At 39.3% G+C, this 24,189-nt stretch overlaps 4 protein-coding genes across 4 annotated transcripts in view; all 4 read left to right on the forward strand.

Moving 5' to 3' along the window:
* Window positions 1–24,189, forward strand: part of LOC146635296 (butyrophilin-like protein 2) — a 614,223-nt gene that overhangs the window by 312,883 nt on the left and 277,151 nt on the right. The gene's annotated exons all lie outside the window — the stretch shown is intronic.
* Window positions 2,078–6,235, forward strand: LOC146635301 (myelin-oligodendrocyte glycoprotein-like). Its single transcript, XM_085346206.1, has 3 exons — window positions 2,078–2,318; window positions 3,679–4,032; window positions 4,259–6,235. The coding sequence occupies exons 1-3, from the start codon at window positions 2,264–2,266 to the stop codon at window positions 4,447–4,449; spliced, it is 600 nt and encodes a 199-aa protein (XP_085202332.1). The 5' UTR covers window positions 2,078–2,263; the 3' UTR covers window positions 4,450–6,235.
* Window positions 12,620–20,969, forward strand: LOC146635302 (major urinary protein-like). Its single transcript, XM_085349847.1, has 6 exons — window positions 12,620–12,709; window positions 13,269–13,318; window positions 16,680–16,759; window positions 16,843–16,942; window positions 17,326–17,446; window positions 20,841–20,969. Exons 1-6 carry the CDS (start codon window positions 12,620–12,622, stop codon window positions 20,967–20,969), a joined length of 570 nt encoding a protein of 189 aa, XP_085205973.1.
* Window positions 21,890–24,166, forward strand: LOC146635303 (lipocalin-like). Its single transcript, XM_085346346.1, has 6 exons — window positions 21,890–22,689; window positions 23,194–23,333; window positions 23,425–23,498; window positions 23,620–23,733; window positions 23,818–23,919; window positions 24,018–24,166. Exons 1-6 carry the CDS (start codon window positions 22,594–22,596, stop codon window positions 24,044–24,046), a joined length of 555 nt encoding a protein of 184 aa, XP_085202472.1. The 5' UTR covers window positions 21,890–22,593; the 3' UTR covers window positions 24,047–24,166.

Genomic DNA, 24,189 nt, shown 5'->3' on the forward strand with positions numbered 1-24,189 from the left:
TGGCCATGCAAGAACTGGGACATTCTCAGCTGCCATCTGCCCTGAACAATGTGAACCATGATTCATCCGTGAAGCGCACACCTCTCCAACGTGCCAGACGCCATCGAATGGGAGCATTTGCCCACACAAGTCTGTTACGGCGACGAGCTGGAGTCAGGTCAAGACCCCGATGAGGACGACGGGCATGCAGTTGAGCGTCCCTGAGATGGTTTCTGACAGTTTGTGCAGAAATTGTTTGGTTGTGCAAACCAATTGTTCCAGCAGCTGTCTGGGTGGCTGGTCTCAGACGATCTTGGAGGTGAACCTGCTGGATGTGGAGGTCCTGGGCTGGTGTGGTTACACGAGGTCTGCGGTTGTGAGGCCGGTTGGATGTGCTGCCATATTCTCTGAAACGCCTGGGGAGACGGCTTATGGTTGAGAAATGAACATTCAATGCACGGGCGACAGATCTGGTTGACATTCCTGCTGTCAGCATGCCAGTTGCACGCTCCCTCATTGCTTGTGGCATCTGTGGCATTTTGCTGTGAGACAAAACTGCACATTCCAGGGTGGCCTTTTGTTGTGGGCAGTCTGAGGTACACCTGTGCACTACTCATGATGTCAGATCAGCATCCTGATGTGGCACACCTGTGAGGTGGGATGGATTATCTCAATATAGCAGATGTGCCCACTACCACACATTTGGACTGATTTGTGACCACTGTTTGGGAGGGATGGTTATATTGTGTATCTGGAATGAGTTTTAGGTCTCTACGTCCATCCCATGGGGAATGGGAGCAGTAACAAAGGTGTTGCGTTTATATTTTTGTTGAGTGTAGTACAGGACTTGTGTCTTTAAATACTGCAGGCTTTATGAATTGATAATGAACAGGAGCCACCCAAAAACGTGTAAAACCAGATTACAGTTCCATCAGAGAGGTGAGAGAAAAAGAATGGAAGGAAGAAAAGAAACCATCACACGAGGAGCTGCCTGTGCTCTTTCTGTTGTCAGATGGCCTCTGTTTCAAATGGACTTCAAGTCTTTATTTACGTGTTGGCTGATTGTTGTCTACACGTAAAAATATCCCAAAATATTACGTAACAGTAATTACTCAGTTGACTACTTTATTTTGTGTCTGTCACTAGAGAGCAGCAAAGTGCCATACAAAAAAAAAACTACAACCCTCCACATAATACAAATACATCCTAGTTTCATGCAGTTCTGTTTTAACTTCGTACCTACAACACTGCTTTGTTATTTGTCAGAACAAACACATGAAACGTCTTCAAGAAACTTAAAGAAGTCCAGTCATTTTCCTTTCCAAGCTCCTTAGAGTACATAAATATTCTTACACATTAACCTGACCGATAGTATTGTCCTTACCACCCAGACTAACTAGTCTAATAGTTTACAGTTAAAAAGTGTTATCCACGAATATTCACAGCTAACGAACGTGAGTGGATTTAAAAACACTCAGCACAGAATCGGCTACACCACACACACCTGACAACAGTGTGCGCTGCTGTAGGAGAACAGCTATTGGTCAATAAATTGAAGAAGAGCCAATCAGAGAGTTCAAATATGTGCGCGGTCTGTTGTTTCAGTCAAACTTTGTAATGTAACGTAAAAGCGCGTAAAAACTGCTGCTCTGAGCTTCCTGGTTTTTAACAGTTTAACAGGTCAAACCTGGTTAAACAATTTTAACTGTGAGATATTCTTAGACTATACACACCCATTAATGACAACGGCACCACAACACAACTTAAACAGCATAAAACTGTTTCCTGTTATGTAAGGGTACATACATATTATTATTATTATTATTATTATTATTATTATTATTATTATTATTATTATTATTTATTTATATTTTATATTTTTTTATCTGTATAAAATGTTCCCTTCCTAGCTCAGACGCCATATCTATCTATCTATCTATATATATATATATATATATATATATATATATATATATATATATATATATATATATATATATATATATATGGCGTCTGAGCTAGGACGGGAACAGAAGTAAGAATGCATGAAACCTATGTGTTATCGGCAATCACGTGGTGTGCACAGGGCGTGGATGTTCCCTTTGTGTGGAAAGGAAAACGAAACTTAACAACACTTCTTGCTGTAAGATTCTACAGCGAACAACTGAAGTTTAATATTAGAGGCGTAATATTACAAATTTAATATTAAACTTCAGTTGTTTGCTAGGTCTGGCTTTGGGGAGTACACAAAACTGGACGTGTACATAATGAAAAGAGAGAGAAAATGCTGCCCTTCCTGATTCTTCTGTTTCTAAACCCACTGATTTCTGCCGCACAAGGTGAGCATTGTATTAGTAGATCAATGTGAATGTGTGAAAAACGATTAAATAACAGGTTAATACATTTTATGTGAGTTTAATTTGTTGCTTTTTTATTGTAGTCTATATTTAGTCTTTTTGTTTTTCATAAAAAAAACCTTTACATGGGAAGTTAATGCGACAGTACAAAGTGCCTGTAAGATTCGTATGACATAAACGTATAAATATGTCTATTTTAAAAACAGTATCGATAGTGATGTGGAAAGAAAGGGCTTCGTAAAACACGGAAACGCTGACGCATTTGTTTCCTGCTATTTAAAACAGCGACATCTGCTGGCGTATTGGAAATCGCCCCATTTTGATGACGCTTTTCTGTGAGATGAGGCAGACAAGCCCTGCAAACCTGCAAACAAACTTATTATTATCAAACTGTCAATAACTGTGATGTGTTTTTTGTTGACTTCTAAGCTTCTAAGACTAGTTTGCGCCATCTGTTTTTATTTTTTCTAGACACTGGCAAGCAAAGCTAGAAGCTGCCATCGCCTTAGTTTTAATTTGTAGTTAATTCTAATTTATCTCCTTGTTTATAATTTCAGTTCAGTTTTATTTATTTAGCATCAAATCCCATCAACAGTTGTTTCAAGGTTCTCTATATTGTAAGGAAAAGACCCTACAATAATAGATGCAACTAAGGTATTAATACAGTATAGCCAATCATAATATTGTGGTACTTTGGCTGCTTCAATTTTTTTCCTCACTCCTATTAAAAATGTGGATCAAAAGGATACAAAGGAGCAAACTTAGTGGCTGTGGAGATTCATATCAAAGGGAACAGTCAACAGAAGGAGAAGTGTTTGTGTGTGTGCTTTTATGGTTTAGTCTAAAACTATAGTACAGAAGACGTTGATATGATTTTCCTGATTTTAATGTACAAGTTAAAGTCATTTAAGGTTAAGGTCTGGGAACACACATCAGTGCAGGTCCTCACAGAGAAAGAGAGTCGATTCTGTGTAAGTGGTGTAATGATTTATCCACCACACATCAGATGATTTACCCTTTTTAATTTTTCATATTTATTTCCTATCTTATTCATAGCCTTTTCCTTTTTTGTTTTCTTTAGGTCACGAGCAGTTGTCCAAGCATTTCACTACATATCGTACTGTGTATGACTGTGTACGTGACAAATAAAATTTGAATTTGAATTTGAATTTGAATTTGAATTTGATGCCAAGTATGTCTGTTGTTTTGTCTCTTCTTGCCCAGTTCATCAGAGCTTTGCAGTTCCTCTTTAAAGTTACTTGTTCCTATTGGCTGCTGTAAAAGTGAAGACCTATACTCTGACCCCTTTAACCTCTCTGATCTTTGTTGTTTCCTCTTTCAGACATAAAAACCATCACAGCTAGGCTTGGAGAGAAAGTCACTCTGCCATGTCAAGCTCCAAACAGCAACAACCTCGCAGGTGTGGAGTGGAGCAGACGGGACCTGGAGCCAGAATATGTTCTTTTGCTCCGAGACGGGCACATTGTTCCAGAAGACCAGCAACCATCTTTTAAGAACCGGGTGGAACTCCAGGACCAACAGATGAAAAATGGAGACGTGTCTTTGATTCTGGAGAAAGTGAAAGCTGCAGATAATGGAACATACGAGTGCCGTATCCTCACGCATGGGGGAGAACGGAGAAAGAGAGCTGTGAAAACCATCAGCAGCATAAACCTGAGTGTTGTTGATCCTCCAGGTGAGTGAGCAGAGTTGAGTGTGTGTGTGATCAGAGGTGAAGCTGCTTCCTGCTTGTTGATGTTTGTTTCTAAAGATGTTGTTGATGAGACTTTGTAGAAAGCAGCTGGTCTGAGTGATGTGATCAGAGTGCAGTAGATAATGTCTGACAGCAGTTTGATTCTGTTCTGTTCTTCACTCATCACCTACCTGACAGCTGACACCTCACACCTGTTTCTCACCTGCAGGTCAGACAGGAGGAGACACAGAGGATGGAGGAGGGAAGATTGGATCTGTTGGACCTGTACCAATTCTTTCAGTTTCTGCTCTGCTCCTTCTTCTTCTTGCTGCTGTTGTTGGCTTTTTGATCTACAGAAAACATAAACAACAACAGAGTCAGAAATCATACCAGCCTCCAGCTGAACAACCGCCTGTCTGAAAATTTTCAGAGCTTTTTTCAGCTTTACTTTAAATTTCCTGCTGCTGTTCCAAGTTCTCACTTCTGACATTCAGCATGTGGAAATATAATATAGGTCCGAATCTGGGCCCTGTACTATGAAGCAAGTTCAAAATACCCAGGGTATCTTTCCTGACATTGGTGGTCATAAGAAGCTTGTCATCTAGTTGCTTGGTTAACCCATGAGTGAATAAAGATAAGATAACCTGTATTAGTCCCACACGTGGAAAATTTGTTTTGTCACAGCAGAAAGTGGACAGTGTTATATAGTCAAAGGAGCTTGCAAAGAAAAGTGTCTGGACATCTTTAAGTTACTTGAAGATGTTTCCGAGAAGCTTCTTCAGAACTGAAGAAGCTTCTCAGATGAGAGGTGAAACATCTTCAAGTAACTTAAAGAAGTCCAGACACTTTTCTTTCCAAGCTCCTTTGACTACGATGACCTGGATGACTGAGAACCTTCACAGACAGTGTTATATAGCAAAGATAAGACTACAATATGAATAACATACTGTATACTGTCCAATGTACACTCTGTCCACCTGGAACTGATGTAAAATCTTATAAGATAATAATAATATAATATAAAGAGTTTGGACAACTACTACTATCCACACGCTGGTCTGAAGGCTCTTCCAGGAATGGTGATGCTGTTTGCCACAGACTTAGTTTGTCAGTAGGAAGTGATCTCACACCTCATTTCATACCTACAGATCTCTAATCTATGACCTAACCTGCTATTGAACAGGTTAGGTCATAGATTAACAAGGAACCCCAGGAAAAAGTGAACCACCTTCATAGTACAGATTGAACCCTGAAGTTTGAAGTTACCTGGATAAGAAAAATTCTCCCAATAGGCCTTTCATCTTCAGTTTCTTTGTACAGGGCAGTTAATAAACATTCATCATCTGAGGAATACCTCTTCATCCTCACCTCAAAACAGAGCAAAGAGAAAATGAAATCACTTAATCTAAATGTTAAGCCTTTTATTGCTGGTCTAGCAATAAAATGTCTGTTAAGGGCAAATAAATATAAAACAACAAGAAAAATGCAAGAATAGAAAATAACAAAAACTAAAACTTCCACAGTTTTACATAAATTATAAATTGAATGCATCCTGTACCTGTCTGTCAGAACATGAACTAAAGATTTGCTGTTCTGGTGTTTGGATTGAGTGTCTGTCTGGTAATGACGTATATAAGTAGATCAGTCACTGTGAGCCAATTGAAATGATTGAATGTTTAATATCAATGTCTTGTTTGAAGCAGAAGTCCTCTCATAAGCTACAGTTAAACATAGTATTCATTTCACTTCTTTACTGTTTCTTGCAATTTTATTTAGCATCAGCTTTTTAAACAAAATCCTGTTTGGGTGATATTACCTGTATGATTACCTTCTGATGCTTTAATGTGCCTTTTGAAGTACTAGTGTGAAATGAAATTAAAGGGAAAACTATCAGTTTATATTGTTTTTGTTTTTTTCTGTTGTTTCGTGCTCAGGTTCTTTCCTTTACTGGTGAATATGAAAAAAAAAGCAACAACTGGCTAATATCATGTTCATGCAGGTCTAATCTCACTGGGAACCACCTGAACTCAGCTCAGAGAGAGAAGCTGCAGCACTGAAGATTTAAAAGTCAATAATCTTTTCCCTCAAGACACATTTGAGTCTAAAGCTCTTTATACCTGATATAAAGGCTGCTTATCAGTTATTCCTTGAACAAAGTTCTCTGTGTAGAACACACGCTGATTATACTCAATAAAAGCTGGTGATAAAGTGATTGGACTGACTTTCATTAACTACAGTATGTAGCAAAAATACTTTGGATTAAACTTAAATTCAGCCAAAGCTCCTGATGAGCCTGTGACTGTAACTAGAAACAAAAAGGTTCATGCTGTTGTCTGAAGTTCAGCTTCAGCTGTTTCTCAGCTTGAGGCAGGAAGAAGGTTTCCGTTCTTCTTCTGTGAGTCTAAAGTGCAAACGAAGCCTGATGTGTAAACACTGCTGATCTTTGATTCAGCTGCTTCAGGTTATGGTTATGATTTAATCTGCACATTTATCAGCTCAGCAGCTCCTAGATAAGAGCAGGCTCCCTCTTAAAGGCTTAGCCATCGTCCTTAAAATATTTTGCATGTTTAAACATGCTTTTTAAAAGCGTTTGCACAAAATTAATTTGGTGCCTATTCCTGATGCCATGAACTTATTTGCAGAGTATCTTTTTACTGTAAAATGCTTGAAATCTTTAAGAACCGAAAGGTTGTTTAATCGTCTGACTGTAAGTATTAATATATGATCCTAAAAGAGAAAACAGTGGTTTAAATAATAACAAGGGCTGTATTAAAACTTTCTATTATGATGTTCTTAATACATACTCAAAAAACACACTATGAAAACAATTGTTCTGTTTCTGTATTGTACTGTGATGCATTTCTGTATTTAAAAAGGATTTATGCTTGTTTTCTTTTCTGTTGATGTGTTCAGTGCTGCGAGTGGGCGTGTTCATGCAGGTCTAGTTTTACTGGAAACCTGCTGATCCAGTTCCAGAGTCAAACACACCACCTGAGATCAGCTTCAGGCATCACCAGGTGAAAAACACTCAGAGAGCAGCTGCAGCACTGAATAGTGAAACATATTTGTTTGGTATTTCTTTATGCAGAGGCTGATACTAAACCTGATCATTGACCTGCTTTAACTGCAGTGTGCAACAAAGAAACTGAAATTAAAATGTAACCTGCACAGCTCCTAACAAGCCTGCGACTGTAAACAGAGCTCAAAATGGCCGCATGTGGTTTGCATCGTGTGGTTAGATCTGTTTGTGAAGGTTCTCAGTCATCCAGGTCATCATCACAGCAGAGATCATTCATCTGGATCAGAGGAAGTTAAAGCTGGAGGTCATGTGACACTGTGATATTTGTGGGATGCAGTAATTTGATAAGATGGTTTTAAATGTCAAATATGGACATGAACCTGAAGGGGAATGTATGTGAAAGTGACAAGTTGAGTGAGTCGGACTGTCTCAACTCAGCCACAGCTTCATCTCTTATAGGTCAGATGTACGCTGTGTTCTGACATTTCTACCACATGTGGCCCACACAGCACTCATTTTAGACCTCGTCAGCTCCTCAGCTATAAAGGTCTTAATGTGGGCCAGGTTAAGTTCCACATGTGCCGTCTGGTGTGTGTGGTTAGTCACTCTGTGACTCAGAAAGATGAAACATAAATGTTGCTCTGGGGGAAAAAATCTGCTTTAAAAAATTTCCTTGGAAAATACAAATAGTAAAGTTTGAAAGTAAGAATCAAAACTAAAATGTGTTTGTCTCTAAATGTCAGTTAGGGGGCCGTCCCTGAGAGACAGCAGTGCACACACATATGTGCACAGTGTTTGTGGTTGAAGCTGTTGCACTGTGGTTTCGAGCTTGCAGACTGAATCAGGAAGTTGCTTCATGCACATGACAAAGAACATGTTTCTCACAGACTTTAGGCTTTAAACAGCTGCAAGAGTTAAACTATTTTTATAGTTCATAAAACTGGGTTAGAGAAACACAGTTTTACTATGTTTCACTGTTAGTCTCCATAAAAGCTCAGCTTGCCCACATGACACGTCAACATTTTTTTTTTTTGCTTCCATAAAGGAAATATTTTATTCATATCAAGCAAAGTGAACTCCACGTAATGGAGAAACTCGACCCACACATGCAGAGAGCCTTCTGTTTAGGCTGACTCACAAAAAAATCCCGAGTGTCACATTTCCTCCTTCACACATGTCACACTCTGTGGCGAATCCCGCCCTCAGGTCTGTGTGACCAAGGCTCACATGAAGAGTGTTTATATACGGTTGTGTAATAGTGTTTATGTTTGTTCTGAGTCACAGGGTGAGTTTAATGAGGCGGTGTTATGAGGGACAGACTTTATTGGCATTTGAAGTGCACAGAGCAGAGGCTGATTGGCTCACTGAAGGAGGGCTGTGAGATGATTGGACCAGACTGATGACAACAGAAATGAGTTTTAAAGTGCGGGAAAGCCGAAGTGATGTAAACAATAGACCAGAAACCCCAAAACGAATACAGCTCTGCCTTATGAACTCTTTCATAGGTTCAACTCAAAACAATATCAGGATCCTGTGTTCAGGGTGATGTTATAAACAGTTTCCTGTTTCCTGCTGTGAGGTCCGTGTAATTTCTGCAAATACTCTGTGCGCTCTATTGGCAAAAACAAATAAAAATATTTGATAGAGAGAGTTGAGGTTGCGGTTGTTTCACATCACTGATGATGTGGAACTCGTGTTGGACTGTGTTGTAAGATTGTGGGATGCACTTTGTGGAGTCCTCTAAAACAGTCGCACACACGGGCGCCTCCATCCTTTCCTTACATCAAAGTCTGTCTGTTAAAAGAGCCTCAGCTCATGCATCACTCATCTTTCTGCTCAGCATAGCAGGAGAAGCTGGCGACACAAGACACAAAGAGAGATGAGATTTATAATTTCATTTCTAACAACTTTTTAAATATTAAATGGTGTATAATTAGGAGAAGAAGGTGCAGCCTGGTAGAATGTGAGTGTGTGTTAATACTTCAGAAGGACAAAGTGTACAGTAGTTTAACCCTGACTGTGTGTGTGTGTACAAAACACAGACTCTGAGGGCTTCAGTCCACAGACAGCCGGAAACATCGGAAGTGAGGTGTGTCTATTTCAACCATGTGTCTAAAGGTTATTCATAATTCTTCAGTTATTTTACAATTTGGTGTCAGTCCAGTTTGATTTCTATAGTCCCAAATTACAAGAACAGTCACCTCAAGGTGCTTTGCACTGTACGGTAAAGACCGTACAATAACACAGCGAGCACTTGGTGACGGTTGGAAGAACAAAAATCCATTTAGCAGAAAGAAACCTTAGAATCACATTAATGGACGGGTGGTCATCTGCTGTGAGCTTTTAAAGGTGAGCAGGAGGACAACAGGACAAGCATTGTGTGTATACGGTGTCACCTGTTCTGCTCACCTGCTTCTGTTTGATGGGCAAACAATGGGATTTGTCTCCAGGATCAAATACCAATAGTCTCGCATGTCAGGGAGTCTGTTTTGTCTGTTTCTCTGAGAATTTCTCATCCAAAAACTCTAAACCCAGGCACAATGTACATTTCAAATTCCTTTGATTTTAAATATGTCTATATTGTCTATCCTGTAAAATAGTCAGATGTCTATTTTTGTTAATGTACAGAATTCACCTGCTTGCTGCTACTATTGCACATTCACCCAATGTATATACTATATATATATATAATGTTCTTCCTCTACCCCCCCATTTTTGCACATGTCGAGGAGCGTGTCAGGTTACATTTCACTGTGTGTTATACTTGTATAACTATGCATGTGACAAATAAAGAACCTTGAACTGCAACCATGAGGTAGAAATATAACACACATTTCAGTTGATTAGTTGTAATCAGAGCTGATTTGATTCTTTAAATACTGGTGAAACATCCACCTGTGCTCTGCTTATGACTCCTAATAGCAGACTGAACACTGGAGCATCCTTTATGAAGGGAGACAGTAAGAAAACTTCACATCATTCCTTCTCCTCGTGATGTTTTCCTTCAAATTAGAGTAAACATAAACCAAAGATAGAGGAGGACGTTTATCATACTGTAAGTTTGAAACTTTATTCCTGTCAGAACAGGGAAGTAAAAGCTTCTGTAATCAAGGGGGGAAATCTGCTGTTGCTGTTAAAGGAAATTGAGTCATATCAGCGCTATAACAGCAGCTATTCACAGACATAAACCGGACACCAGAGCAGACTCAGCACACAGATGTCTTTTTAGAACAGGCCCTGTGCTGTGGCTGATTTGAATGTCAAATGTGCAAAGTTTCTGTTCTCACGTTATCGCTGTACTCTGTCCTCAGTGTGATGGCTCTGTAAAGAGCAAAAAACAAACAAACAAATGAGTTAAAGTGAAGCTGTTTAGGAGTCAGGGAATTTCACTGGTTATTATCAGTTATTCTGAAGTATTAAAACATAAAATTCCAAAAGAGGGAAAAAGAAAGTTACGCACTGAGCTTCGTTTTAGAAGAAATGAAAGTGAGAGAGAAGGCCACACCCACCAGCATTTTGTTTATCAGTGGAAAGTTTCCAACATTTATTCTGTGATTTTACTCGTTTTAGACATTTTAATGATATAAGGAACATTGTGCATGACTCAGATGGATGAACAGAAGCTTCGGTGCAGGTTTTTTAATATGCAGAAAAAAGAATCACTTAAAACAAATGACCTCATTATAGATGAGCCAGCAGGAGCTTTGGGGCCCTCTGGAGGTCAGATTTAAACACAGAGGCTGCTCTTGTGAACATGACACATATTTATTCATGGACCTCTAATATTTATGTTAGAAATTCTCTTTAATCAGAGTTTTGACTTACAGGAGTGTCTGAATGTGTTTATTGTTGGGAACTATCAGGAAGCATTCAATCCTGTCTCATCATGTCTGGAATGCAGTTCAGCCGTTTCTTAGAAATTTCAAGAAGTCGTGATGTTTCAAAAGAAAACATGTTGGCACTGGTTGACTTTCAGTCTGAGCGTCCTGTTTACATCTGATCTTTCCTTTGCCTGCCTCCTTCCTCCTCTATATAAATATATAACCTTCATTTGTATGTTTGTCCCTAACAGTCAGAGCAAATATAGAAAAAAGCTTTAAACACGTTCCTGGATTCATCTACAGCAGGAGCTGAAGCTGGCTGAGCTGTTACTGTGGGGGTGTTTAGCTGGAATTCAAAGACCTGAGAAACTCTTATCGCCTACATTACTGCTAATCTGGATTATTATTATTATATAATTGGCTGTTTAGAATATTTAGTGTCTGGTGGTGGCAGGAGAAGCCCATTTTCTGTTTAATATTCACTGATTGTTTAACTTCTCTGATCTACTGTAACGTAAACTCAAAAAAATCTGTTGTTGGATGAACACAATTTAATCATGGCACCTTTTTCCACGTGATTTAACCAAGTACAAAAACCTATTTTTGACAGTATCAAACCAACACATTTGGCATTTGGTGGTTTAATGTAATCAGATTACGTTGGATCAATGTAGTATACATACATCAGAATCAGAATCAGAATCAGAAAGGGTTTTATTGCCAAATGTTGAGCAGGTTTACAACATTAGGAAATTGCTGCGGTGCTTCAGTGCAAACATACTGTCATAAATTACGCTTAAATAGACATGAAAATAAAAATAAGAATAAGAATTAAAAGTGCTAAGTAGATAGATATATACATGATATATACATGAGTGCAGGTGGTGATCAGTGCCAAACATGGAATGATGCAGTGAACACAGCGTAGGGTCATGTGTTAGTGGCGGGGACAGTCATACGGTTATTGTTCATGTGTCCAACAGCAGAGGGGAAGAAACTGTTCTTATGGCGAGAGGTTCTGGTGCGAATGGACCGGAGCCTCCTGCCTGAGGGGAGCAGGTCAAACAGACTGTGTCCAGGGTGAGAAGGGTCAGCTGAGATCCGAGCTGCACGCCCCAGTGTCCTGGAGGTGTACAGGTCCTGCAGAGATGGGAGTCTGCAGCCAATCACCTTCTCAGCAGAGCGCACAACACGCTGCAGTCTCTGTTTGTCCCTGATAGTGGCTCCAGCGTACCACACGGTGATGGAGGAGGTGAGGATGGACTCGATGATTGACTTGAAGTGATTTATTTAAGTATGTAGAGTAAAATTTGTTTTAATTCATTCTACACAAGTTAAAAACTTTAGGAAAACACAATGAAATCTTGTTGTTTGAAGAACTACTTTGTTAATCAAGGCAATTACTGCTAGTCTTCCTTAATGAACCAATATGGGGGTTGATGGTTTTATAGAGACAAACACCCATTTGCACTTACATTCATGGGTAATTTACAATCACCAATTAACCTAACTCTAATTACACATTGCAAACCAACCAGATTGTGGATTTGAACCCCTTCTTAGTAAGAAGGGCCGTTTTTAGCCCATTTAAACACCCCCCAAAATGAATCAAAGCACCCCCAAAGATTTCTTACTTTTTTGACAATATTTGGTGTTTGTGTGATACACTACAAAAAATATAGAAAGCATATAGTACTTGGTTGAGATGTAATATTTTAACAACAAAAGTATAGTTACCCCCAGTCCCAAAATGGTTTGTTCCAGCTCGCCTCTCCCCATCTCTGGCTCTGGTGCCCTTTGTGCCAGAGCGATAGTGGCTGAGACGCAGCAGAGCGGAGGTGTAAGTGCCTGGCTTAAAACAGGACATAATAGCTGCAATTAACCTTCAGTTACTCTTTATATACTTTGATAGGAGTCAGGCCATGTTTCTTTTTAGCTGAAAAACATTACACCAGGTAACCTGCAGTGTTGAAAACATGTTTTCCGACGATGTTTGCTACCCTACAATCCGTCCTGTTCTGTAGTAAAATCAGCGACATTTGACCATCCTGTTACTGTGTGTGTGTGTGTGTGTGTGTGTGTGTGTGTGTGTGTGTGTGTGTGTGTGTGTGTGTGTGTGTGTGTGTGTGTGTGTGGTGTACAGAGAGACAGCCAGGTTCATAATGGATATAAGGACGTTTTTTCAAAAACAGGAGCCACATTCAGGTAAAATTGTAAGATCAAATGATCCGTCAATAAAGGATAATGTTGGATCAGTGTTTCAATATTTAATCTTTGGTTATTTGCCTTTTGGTTGAAAGTACACTGAGAGAGGACTTTATTATTAGTGATTTCAATAGTAATTTTTTTCATATTAATTTAATTTTTTCATCTAATACAATCTTGCGTATGATTGTCAGTCCAAAGAGGGAGAGAGGAAAGAGGAAAGTACAAGATCAGGAAGAATCAGGTAAGGAAACAGACAGGGAACAGTGACAGGCACAACACAAACTGTTAAACTGCTTGAGAGAGTTGATCACCAAACAGTGACAGATTTGCCAACCTCAAGGTGAGGTGACATAGGTTAAAATAAAAGACTAAATCTGCAGAGCCATGGTAGTAGCATCTGCAGTAAAGATCCTTTCATACATCATACCATAGGCACAGTTGCCTCCATTTTTATTATTTTTTTAATTAAGATTTTGTACATTTGTACATTTCAAGGGCTCTTCTATTTTTGCAGTGTATTTTCTATGTATCTGTATTATATTATTCGTACACTTTAAAAGTGAATCTCTGTCCAAAAAATGCACTCAGTTTACTTTTCACTCACTGTGAGCATCATTGATTATTCTCCCACAGTAAGTAAGGTTAGGATATGTAATTTTTTTATTCCAATCCATTCTTCTTTTGCAGCATTTAAATAACCTTTATCAGATTTGATGGTTTTGTTACAGACTTTTCAAAAAAGTGTTTTGCGTTTCTTTCACAAATGTGGGGATTCTATTTTTTTTAGAATGAATATTGATTTATTCATTAGCATTCAAATATCTTAGTGAAAACAGAATAAAGATCTACCACAAAGCAAGAAACCGAGACAATAATCAAAAGGTACTGGCTGAAGCATATGCTTATTAAATTGTGTTAAAATGTACAAAACAATGATGTCATGTTTTGAGACTTGATGAATTTAAGAATCTTATGATTTAATAAAGAAATTTGCAGACTTGCACAGAGATGGTAAAATTATGATGACTGATAACGGAGATGAAGACAACAGACGACGAGGACAGGGAGGGACAGGGGTTTAAATGCACCAAGGAGACAGTCAGAGGGAACCCGGGACAACTGGAGACATTTAAGGACGCAGGGACTGACAGAGACGGGGAAGAAGTCTCATTGTGACGAGTAAAGTTTACCCTGCCTGACTGGGCAGCTCTCCTGGTGCTCAGCACCCCCAAAGCTCTGATCCTAGAATCGCTCCTGACTATATTCATTAACTAATTATTAATTACAGCAATTTTGCACATAATGTGCCCTTTTTAACAACTGATTATATTGCTTGGGTGAAATTCTGAAGCACAGAATTCATGGACAGTGCCAAATGCTAGTGATGGGCAGATGAAGCTTCATGAAGCACTGAAGCTTTTCATCCAATTGCTTCACCCCAGCGCAAAGCTTCTTGAAGCTTCATTTGCTCTAGGAGGACACCTACTGGACGTAAAAATATTAGTTGGCATGAATTTGAAGAGTGTGGCATTTTGCACACAGCCTGTAAATGTCAACAACAAAAGGAGTGTGTAAAACATCTATATTGTAGTGATGCAGTATACTGTGTATATTTATACTGGCAGTATGGAAAATGATTATTTGGAAATGCTTGAAATGGAAATGATCATTTACTGTGAGGTGAGGTGTGGTTGGGGTGTGGACAGTGGTTGTGCTTTTGTAACGTTGAGGTATGGACAGCTACACACTGAGGCTTTGAGCCTCAGTCCTGCCTGTTCACATTTTATTCTGTAAAAACTAAATTTTCACTGCTTTTATGACCTTTTAGTGGGGAGAACATAGCTAGGATTTAATGATTTAACAAATCTTTTGAATCCTTTGTCCTCCACAATGCTAAATGGCTGGGAGTCCTCAATCACCATGCTAACCAGGTCTTCATCTATTGGAGATTGTTCTCCTGAGGAAAGACAATAAGGCAAGGCAAGGCAAGGCAAGGCAAGGCAAGTTTATTTGTATAGCACAATTCAACAACAAGGTGATTCAAAGTGCTTTACAGAGACATTAGAAACAAGAACAAATAAAAAGCATGATTTAAAATTGATTAAAACAAGCAAATAACCTAACTAACTAATTAACAAACAAACAAACAAACAAACAAACAAACAAAACAGTATATAAAATCAAAACAGATAAAATCAGAACAGTAGATAAAATCAGTAGTTAAATGTAAGTTTTGAAATTTAAGCTTAAAAGTGTGGATTTGGTGCTTTATTCAAATGCAGCTGAGAACAGGTGAGTCTTCAACCTGGATTTAAATAAACTGAGTGTTTCAGCTGATCTGAGGCTTTCTGGGAGTTTGTTCCAGATATAAGGAGCATAAAAGCTGAATGCAGCTTCTCCGTGTCTGGTTCTGACTCTGGGAACTGATAAAAGACCGGATCCAGATGACCTGAGGGATCTGGATGGTTCATACTGGGTCAGGAGGTCATTGATGTATTTTGGTCCTAAACCATTCAGAGCTTTATAGACCAGCATCAGAACTTTAAAGTCTATCCTCTGACGGACAGGCAGCCAGTGTAAGAACCTCAGAGCTGGACTGATGTGGTCCACTTTTTTGGTCTTAGTGAGGACTCGAGCAGCAGACAAAGCACAAATATAAATATCACACACGTAACTTATTACAGCTGTATAATATTGTTATATCATTTAGTAACATTACTGCATGCTATATTATCATGGCATTTGATGGCTCACCTGGTCTTGCTCCACATTCGGTGTTCCCCTTATTCTCATGCAAAGCTCTGTAGTGCCTAAGCATGGATGAGGTGTTGTTGTTATATCCCAGCTCCCTGGCACATAGCAAACACTTCACCTTACAAAAGTACAGACAGCTTAACATAAATTGTATTGCACCATCAGTATTATGAAAATACATCTTCTGTAGAAATTTACATACCTTGTTGGGAGGAATAAAATCAAAATGTTCCCACACAGGGGAGGACATCCTCCTCTTCTTAGCTGGCTCCATTCTCTCCTGACTTTCTCTCCTCACTTTCCTAAACCTCCAAACTCTCACTAACCGCAACTCTCCATCAAACACCCACATTTTGAATGAAGTCTGAGGGGTTTATATCGCTGTCATATCTCGCGGCTAAGTTCGAACCACTTCATGAACCAGTCACGTGGTACAGCCGGGCAGCGAGGCTTCGGACGTCATCATTTTCAGCTCCTCCCATAAATGAAGCATGCCTCGAAACGCGCATCGCTTCGAAGCCTCGATACAGAACGTCACATCACTACCAAATGCTGTGTTTCCTCCCTTGAGATGCTCTGCTAGGCCTTTACAGCAGCCACCTTCAGCAGCCATCACAAAACTGAACAGCACTTCACATTTCAAATGAATAGTGACCCATAGCACACTGCAAACCCACGAGTTTCTAAACAGAACTGGTTACAAATGCCAGCTACAGCATTTTTTCAGGGTAACAATTAACATATAATTATGTGAAGTTAAACTTGTAGTCTTTTACATATAAATAAATATAAATATAAATAAATAATTTAAAATGAAGATTAATCAGGTTTCAATGATGTCTTTTCAGCTATAATGGCACATGTCGGAAAATGGAAAAAGTGGCCAATAAGACCGACGTGCCTGGAAAGTTGAGACACATAAGTCAGAGTGGGTGCGCCCACACTGGGAGAAAGATATTAATAGTTTCACCTTTTAGAATTTTCATTATTTCAGTTATATTCTTTTGTCAGGCTTTGGACATTTGAGCGAGTTGCTCATTGTTGATGTGAAGTATGATGAATACACCCTGACTTACTCCATCAACACCAAGGGGAATGAAACCTATCTGCTAACAAACTAGACAGTAACAGTATTTAGGCATAATTTCACACTCTGACGAATCCTTTTTTTTAAGGGTTCGGGCGACCGTGGCTCAGGGGAGGAAGGTTGCCGGTTTGATCCCCCTGCTCTCTGTGTCCTGGTCGTTGTGTCCTTGGGCAAGACACTTCACCTACCGCCTACGGGTGTTGGCCAGAGGGGCCGATGGCGCAATATGGCAGCCTCGCTTCTGTCAGTCTGCCCCAGGGCAGCTGTGGCTACACCTGTAGCTGCCTCCACCAGTGTGTGAATGTGAGAGTGAATGAATAGTGGTATTGTGAAGCGCTTTGGGTGCCTAGAAAAGTGCTATATGAATCCAATCCATTATTATTATTAAAACGTCTAGCTGAAACACCTAATGTTTTCACAGGGTGCAGTGTGGACCTCAGTGCTGACGTGCAGGAGAAGTTCAGGCAGTTCTCCTTGCAGACTGACTTCCTTCCTGAAAATATTTTCATCCTTCCCAAAAGTGGTACTGTAATGTAATGCAATGCAATTTCATGGCAGGATGCTGTAAACGGACTAAACTTCAGTCAGGAGAACAACTGAGATCATCTATCCACAATACTAGGTTAGCTATTAAGTAAAATGTTAAAAATATATAAATACAATAAAATACAGGGTCGTACATAAAATTTGTAATGCAGTTGTGCACTGACCACCTTTCCAATGTTCCTTCCTCAGATGAGTGTCCAGCTGCTGAAGACATTAAAATCTGTTATGTAAACGTAGCCGAGAACCAACTTGAGTACTGCTGGGAAAATAAAAAGGCAAACATCAAAAGTGCTGTATTATCTCATTTATTTTTAATGTTGACTTGGATCCATACCATGATTTATGAAATTATAAAATACTAAACTAAAATACTAACTAAAATAACAAAAATTGTCTGCTTCTTTAAAATTTCTTTTATTACATCAAACCAGTGAAAATTGGAAAAACAAAAAAAAACAAAGACCTGTTAGCATGTTTTGAGACAGAGACTGTAAAGTTCTGCAGGCCACTTTAAATCCTGCTTCATGCAAATGATTCACACCGAAAGTATCTTAGTTTAGTATTAAGTGAGCCACAAAGCAGCCTAATAGCTTAAAAAACAGTAAAACTAAGTGAAATTGCCAGTTTCAGTGTAATTCAGACGAAAGTCCAGCTGCAGATAAGGAATACCATTAAGTCAACAGTGTCTGAGTGTGTACTTCCCCGGTTAAAGTCCCTGTTTTCTTTCACCGTATGTTTGTTTGTTTAGATTTGCAGTCTGTGTGTTAGGATGCCTGGGTCGTCAACCCAGGGTTTTTGAGTTTATGATATTATTTATACTGTCTAGTTTTTGGTTTCTTTGAGTTCTGTCTTATGGCTTAGGTCTCTGTCTTCTTTAGTTGCTCTGTCTCCTCTATCACCTGCATCCCCTTGTCTAGTTCGCGTCTATGTGTATCCTAAGTTCCTATATCCCCGTGTTCAGTCAGTGTTTGTGTCTGCCCTGGTCCCACGTCTCTGTTCCCTTTGTAGTGCCTGCATGTGAGTCTGTGTCTTTGTTCAGTCTGTGTTATGTGTTTCCTGTTTTACTTTGAAGGTCTCCGTCTTTTCTCAGTGTGTGCAGTTTACGCTTCTTTGGTCTCGTCAGTTCTGATTTGCCCCAGCTGTGTTTCCCTCCTGTTACTCATTTCCTGATTGCTCCCTCTGTGTATTTAAGCCCTGTGTTTCTTAGTGTCTGTGTCGCGATCTACCGTTTTCTTAGCTGTGTGTTCTGTCATTTCTCCAGTTTAAGTTTGTTTTGAGTTTTTTTCAGTTATGTTATATTTTTGAGTACCTAATTAAAGCCTTTTTGAGTTCACGTCCGTCTCCGGAGTCTGCACCTTGGGTCCTATTCCTGCCTGCACACAGCCACACCTAACACTGTGGTTGGGTAGATTTAAGATGAGTCATTGTTTTTCTATCCATGGTAGCTACCACTACTGAGGCTCAGGAAAAATGAAGAGGATAATTAAGAGGAACCATCAGTTCTGTCTCATCTAACTACACAGTATTATAATCATGCACTTATGTCTCAAACTAAGACAAAATGAGACAAAATTAGTTCTGTGAGTCTTTAGATTATCAGTAAATTCTGGTGATAATTTGACACTCAGTGGAGCCATTTTTGGTTTGTGATGAGTGTTTTGTGATGGTCAGCTTCTGTTTTGTGAAATGTTTTTTCTAATTTAGAAGATCACGCAGAAACGTGCACGCCCTTATCTGAGAGTGTCGCAAACTCGAGGTGAGAAGATAAACCTCGGATGGCCTGCGCGTTACCTATGTGCATCTCTCTTTTCAATGGCATCAAGTGAACCCATAATAAGCATTTCTATGTCTTAGACATCATATCCATTTCTAATGAGAGATTATTTTTTAAATGAGGGAAACCTGGTCTAACAAAACGCTTACAACAGAGCTAAAGGTTCATCACATGTGAGACGGTGGGACTCTCTGATAAGAACTGAAACACTGTGTGTAAACAGCTGAGACAAAACTATATATAAACACTCATTTATTCCATTTTAGTTTACAATGATTTTTAAAGTAATGTGGAATGATTCATGTTCATGAGCTGTTACAACCACAACCATTTATTTGTCTGTATATGGTTGGACTACAAGGCTTGTGTTGAGGGTCTTGGAATAAAAAGTGGAATAACATCAGCACAGCAGAACAAATAATGTTATTGTCTGCAGCTAAAATATATAGTGAACATGGTTTTATAATAATGCGCAAACACAACCTCACTCTGCAATATATGAGAAGCCAACAGCTGTCTTCATCCACGACCTCCGCCTTTACTCATCATCATTCACTTAATCGCTTAGGTTGGTTTAAATCAAACTCAGTTACAGGTTCAACTCCATTATATAAAAGTATGTTGACTTTGGATTTGGTGTGCAGTGCCACCTTAACAAAATGAGGAAACTAAGAGATTACAAAAAAAAAGAAGTGCAAGAGTTAACGAGCTACTGCAGATTAACAGTTTCTGAAAGTCACGTGTTAAGAAATAGGACGATTAGATGAGCTGAGGGATCCATCTACTGCTCAATGAAGCCTCATCAGAAACAGTCTCAATGGAAGGATGGCTCTATTCTTAAGGAAGGGACACAGGGAGAAAGACTGGCGTATGTCACATTACACAGGAACTGGACGGAAAATCAGTTGAAAATATTCATCAGCATGTGCAAACATATTATAGGTATGGAATTCAGGAAAGTACCATCAGAAGTTGATCCACTATGCAAATGTCTGATTGGCAGTGGCTTCATTTTTCACTATGACAACAAACTGCTAATGCAGTATGAAGCATCACAGGACTTCAGTCATGGATTAGCCTCCCCAGACCTCAACATTACTGAAACGTCTTAACAGAGAATGGAATAAAAGGGAACCAACATCCAAGAAAAGAACTGCTCCTGAATACTTCTTTACAGAAAATACAAAAAAGCTTGACTAAGAGACTTAAGGCTGTGCTGAATAATAAAGGTGGACTGACTTACAGGGTCCTTAGTATCATATAAGCTCAGTTTTTGTCTTGTATACTGTATTTCCATTTATATAACAAAATATATAGAAACGAGGGGTGGTTTAAGACGTCTTTAGAGTTATATTCATTATCTTTAAACAAACAAAGAAAGCACCATCCATTCGTCTTCACTCTGTATGAAAAACAGGGGAAAGGTCAAATTAAATGTAAAAGTTTGAAATTCCTTTCACAATAAATCTAATCATAAACAAAATAAAAAATAGAAAATTGTTTAAACACACTTTTCCATAAAGCTATCAATAGGAAATGTTCCAGTAAACTTGTCTTGTGTTTCTGTTTAACTTCTGCTGGTGTCCTTTCATGTGTCCACAGTTGACAGGTAACCCTATTGGAGCCGCCAATAGTAACCGGTGGCTTCTCAGCTTCAGTGTGTTGATGGGCACAGCCATTGTTACCACAGCTGCTGGTGGGGACCTGGAGTTGGTATACGCCGAGCTGTGAGAGGACAGAGATGGAGAACGGACATTTAACTATTTAACAGGAGATACGTTATGACTAATAGACGACTACTGTTTAAATGATGCCTTTGCAGCTCTTATGGCACACATTACACAACTTTTCTTCATGCCAACAAGACTGAGGTGCCCACATAGTTGACACATACAACTGATTATGATGCATATTTTACTATTCCTATTTTCACATATCTCCTTGGCTTTATTTGGGCTTTCTGTAGAGCAAGTATGTAAGAAGTACCTGAGCTAACTTAAATTTAGACGATATGAGGAAAAATGCCGCTTCCCAAAGTTTCCTACAAGTACCCAGTTTATATTTAGAGAACTGAAGGCTCTTTATCCTGACAGCTATTCCCTGGTGGATCCCTGTCCTGTCACAGTAGCAAAGAACGTGTATCAGTATTATCAAAGCCACTTCCCTAACCAATTTTAAAAGCTATCTAGCAGATGGACTTAAGTGCCAGTAGCCTCTGTCTGCTGTGTACAAAATGTTATATGATTAACCACACAGCAGATGCTGCACTACAACAGTAGCAGCAGTTCAGGTTCAGTTTGGTTCAACGCCCTTTTGACCTATGAAACAGCAGAAAATGAAACATTTCAACACGCTTTTGTTAGCGTTAGATACTCTGCTGTTTTTCATCATTTCACAGGTGAAATAAAATCATAGTACATTTACTTTGCTTCCTGTAGGAGTGATCATGTCCAGTCTGACTGAGACCATGTATTACTTATAAGGAAAGCCAACTTTGAGATTCCTAATCAGTCAGCTTTAGAAAAAAACTGTGTGAACCGGTTGGTGGGGAGATAATCTCACTCTTCTATATAAAGAGTCACCAGGCAGCAACTTCCAGATCTTCATTTGTGAACTCCCCCATTGTTAGGTATTTTAGTACCATGGGAGCATTTACTGGATATTGTTTTATAGTGACATTATACAGGAAAACTCTGTCATTCAATAAGGCCCCTTTGTTTTAGTTATTTTTCTCTTTGACCCAAGAATTGATGTGTGAGAATCACAGGCTGGTACAAGGTTGAAATACCACAGAGATCACTCCCTCAGCTACATTAGTTTCTTAATCTTTTAGACGCCTGTTGAAGGCCAAATGGTTTGTTTCAGATTTCACTAATGTAAGAACTCTTTGTTTTGTGCCTTGAAAATATGTCGCTGAGATAATCACAATTGTAGCTGAACTGATACACTACACAAAGGATGCTTCTTCACCCAAGGGCAGGAAGACGCTGCCTTATCTTGGTCTGTACTGGTTTAAACTGATAAATCTGCTGTCTCATGAATTTTACCCTCTATATAAACTGTTGTACTTGTGAATAAAGTTGAGTCACTTTGGGAAGACAATCTGAAGCAGTCTCTGTTTTCTTGTTCTCCCAAGCTGCTCCCGAGCTCGTACTAACACGCTGAATGGCATGCTTGAATATTACTTGAGAATATATTTGACTGTGTTACAGACTAAGGGACATTCTCTGCTGATAGGTGAAGGTACATTCTCTGCTGATAGACGTCCACGCCTCGAAGGAAGTCGATCCATGGATTAGGCCTTGGAAACCGTTTCCTTCACCCATCATCATCATTTCTTCACTCTTCAGCAGCTATGGCTTCACTTCGTGCCCTTCTGGGAGTGGTACTGTGCTCCCTCATGGTTTCTGCTTCTGAAATCCTACCTCAGGCGGACTTTGATTTACAGGCGGTAAGAGTCATCCATAATACTTTTTATTTTTTATTTCACCGCCCATCTGTTTTCATACAAATATCTCCGTCTTATGGAAAGAAGGGGTGCTGGACCTTATCCAACAAGGATAGGCAGGGCACCCCCCAGACAGTTTAGCAGTCTTTACAGGAGGCTGACCTTTGCAAAATTTACTTCTATAATGACTTCACCATTTAAGTTAATTGGTTATTTTTCACCCTGGATTTTGTGTGATAATATTTATTTTGTCCATTGCTTTAAAAACAAACAAACAAAAAAACTATATAAATATAAAACAGAGTGTGAACAACAAAATATAAGCATTGCAAACTTTGATGTAAAATTCTGCAAATGTTTTCTCAAGATATAGCATGAATAAAGCTAATATACATCAGTGTATTACAAATGCGCACACACACACACACACACACGCACACAGTGTTACAATAAACAGCTCTTGTGCTTCTCTATAATTCTCAATGCTTTCCATTTGTGTGTCCACAGGGTACAGGTAAGTGGTACTTGACTGGAATGTGCTCTAATTCCAAGTGGTTCGTCTGTCGCAAAGCCAGTATAAAGTCTGGCACGGTCACGCTTGAGCCAACTGAAGATGGGGGTTTTAAGGCGGCTTTCTCATTTCCTACGTGAGTGCGAGAGGACAGACAAAGCAAATACCATTTGGATAGCATTAAAATATTTACACTGATGATTAATGTTATGTCTTTGCACCCGTAGCGATAACTGTTTGAAAATAGACATGGTGGCATCCAAGACTGACGTGCCTGGAAAATTCACATACAGCATTCCCTGTGAGTACGCCCACAAAGCCAGGAAACATTTTAACCACCACGGTTAATGCTCCATCATCATCATCATTGAGTATTACTTTTTTTCCAACATCTTTTCTTCTGCTGTTTCCCTTTTTGTCAGTCAAGGGGTTAGCGATTGAAATGCGTGTGGTCGATGAGAAGCCTGACGAGTACTGCTTGAATCATTACATCAACACCGGACGGAATGGAACCTATGTTGAAAACAAATTATATGGTAAAGTTGCATTTAGCTGTGTTCAGTAAACTGTTAAGTAAAGTTGCAGCCACTGCAGCAGATTTACATCACGTGGTTTCACAGGACGTAGTCTGGACCTCAGCGCTGAGGTGAAGGAGAAGTTCAACCAGCTCTGCTTGCAGTCCGGCATCCTTCCTGAAAATATTGTTCATCTTCCTAAAACCGGTACTTTTACATTGGTGGTGAAGTTCTATATAAAAATAGCCTGAAATACAAATTGATGTGCACTGATTACCGTACACTTTCCATTTTTCCTTCTACAGAGGAGTGTCCGCAGGAGTGTTTTGCCTGACTGATCTGCTGCAAGATCGTCTCACCGACACTGCATAAAGATCTTACACCATCTGCTATGGAAATGTGACTGAGCAACATCTTGAGCAGTTTTTAACAATAAAAATGCAAAAATCTAGAATGTTTTTCTTCATTATTCATCCT

Source organism: Diplotaxodon limnothrissa, linkage group LG3, assembly GCF_057381915.1.
Source record: "Diplotaxodon limnothrissa isolate DT_005_m linkage group LG3, D_limnothrissa_male_GT1.1, whole genome shotgun sequence".
NCBI classification, from domain to species: domain Eukaryota; kingdom Metazoa; phylum Chordata; class Actinopteri; order Cichliformes; family Cichlidae; genus Diplotaxodon; species Diplotaxodon limnothrissa.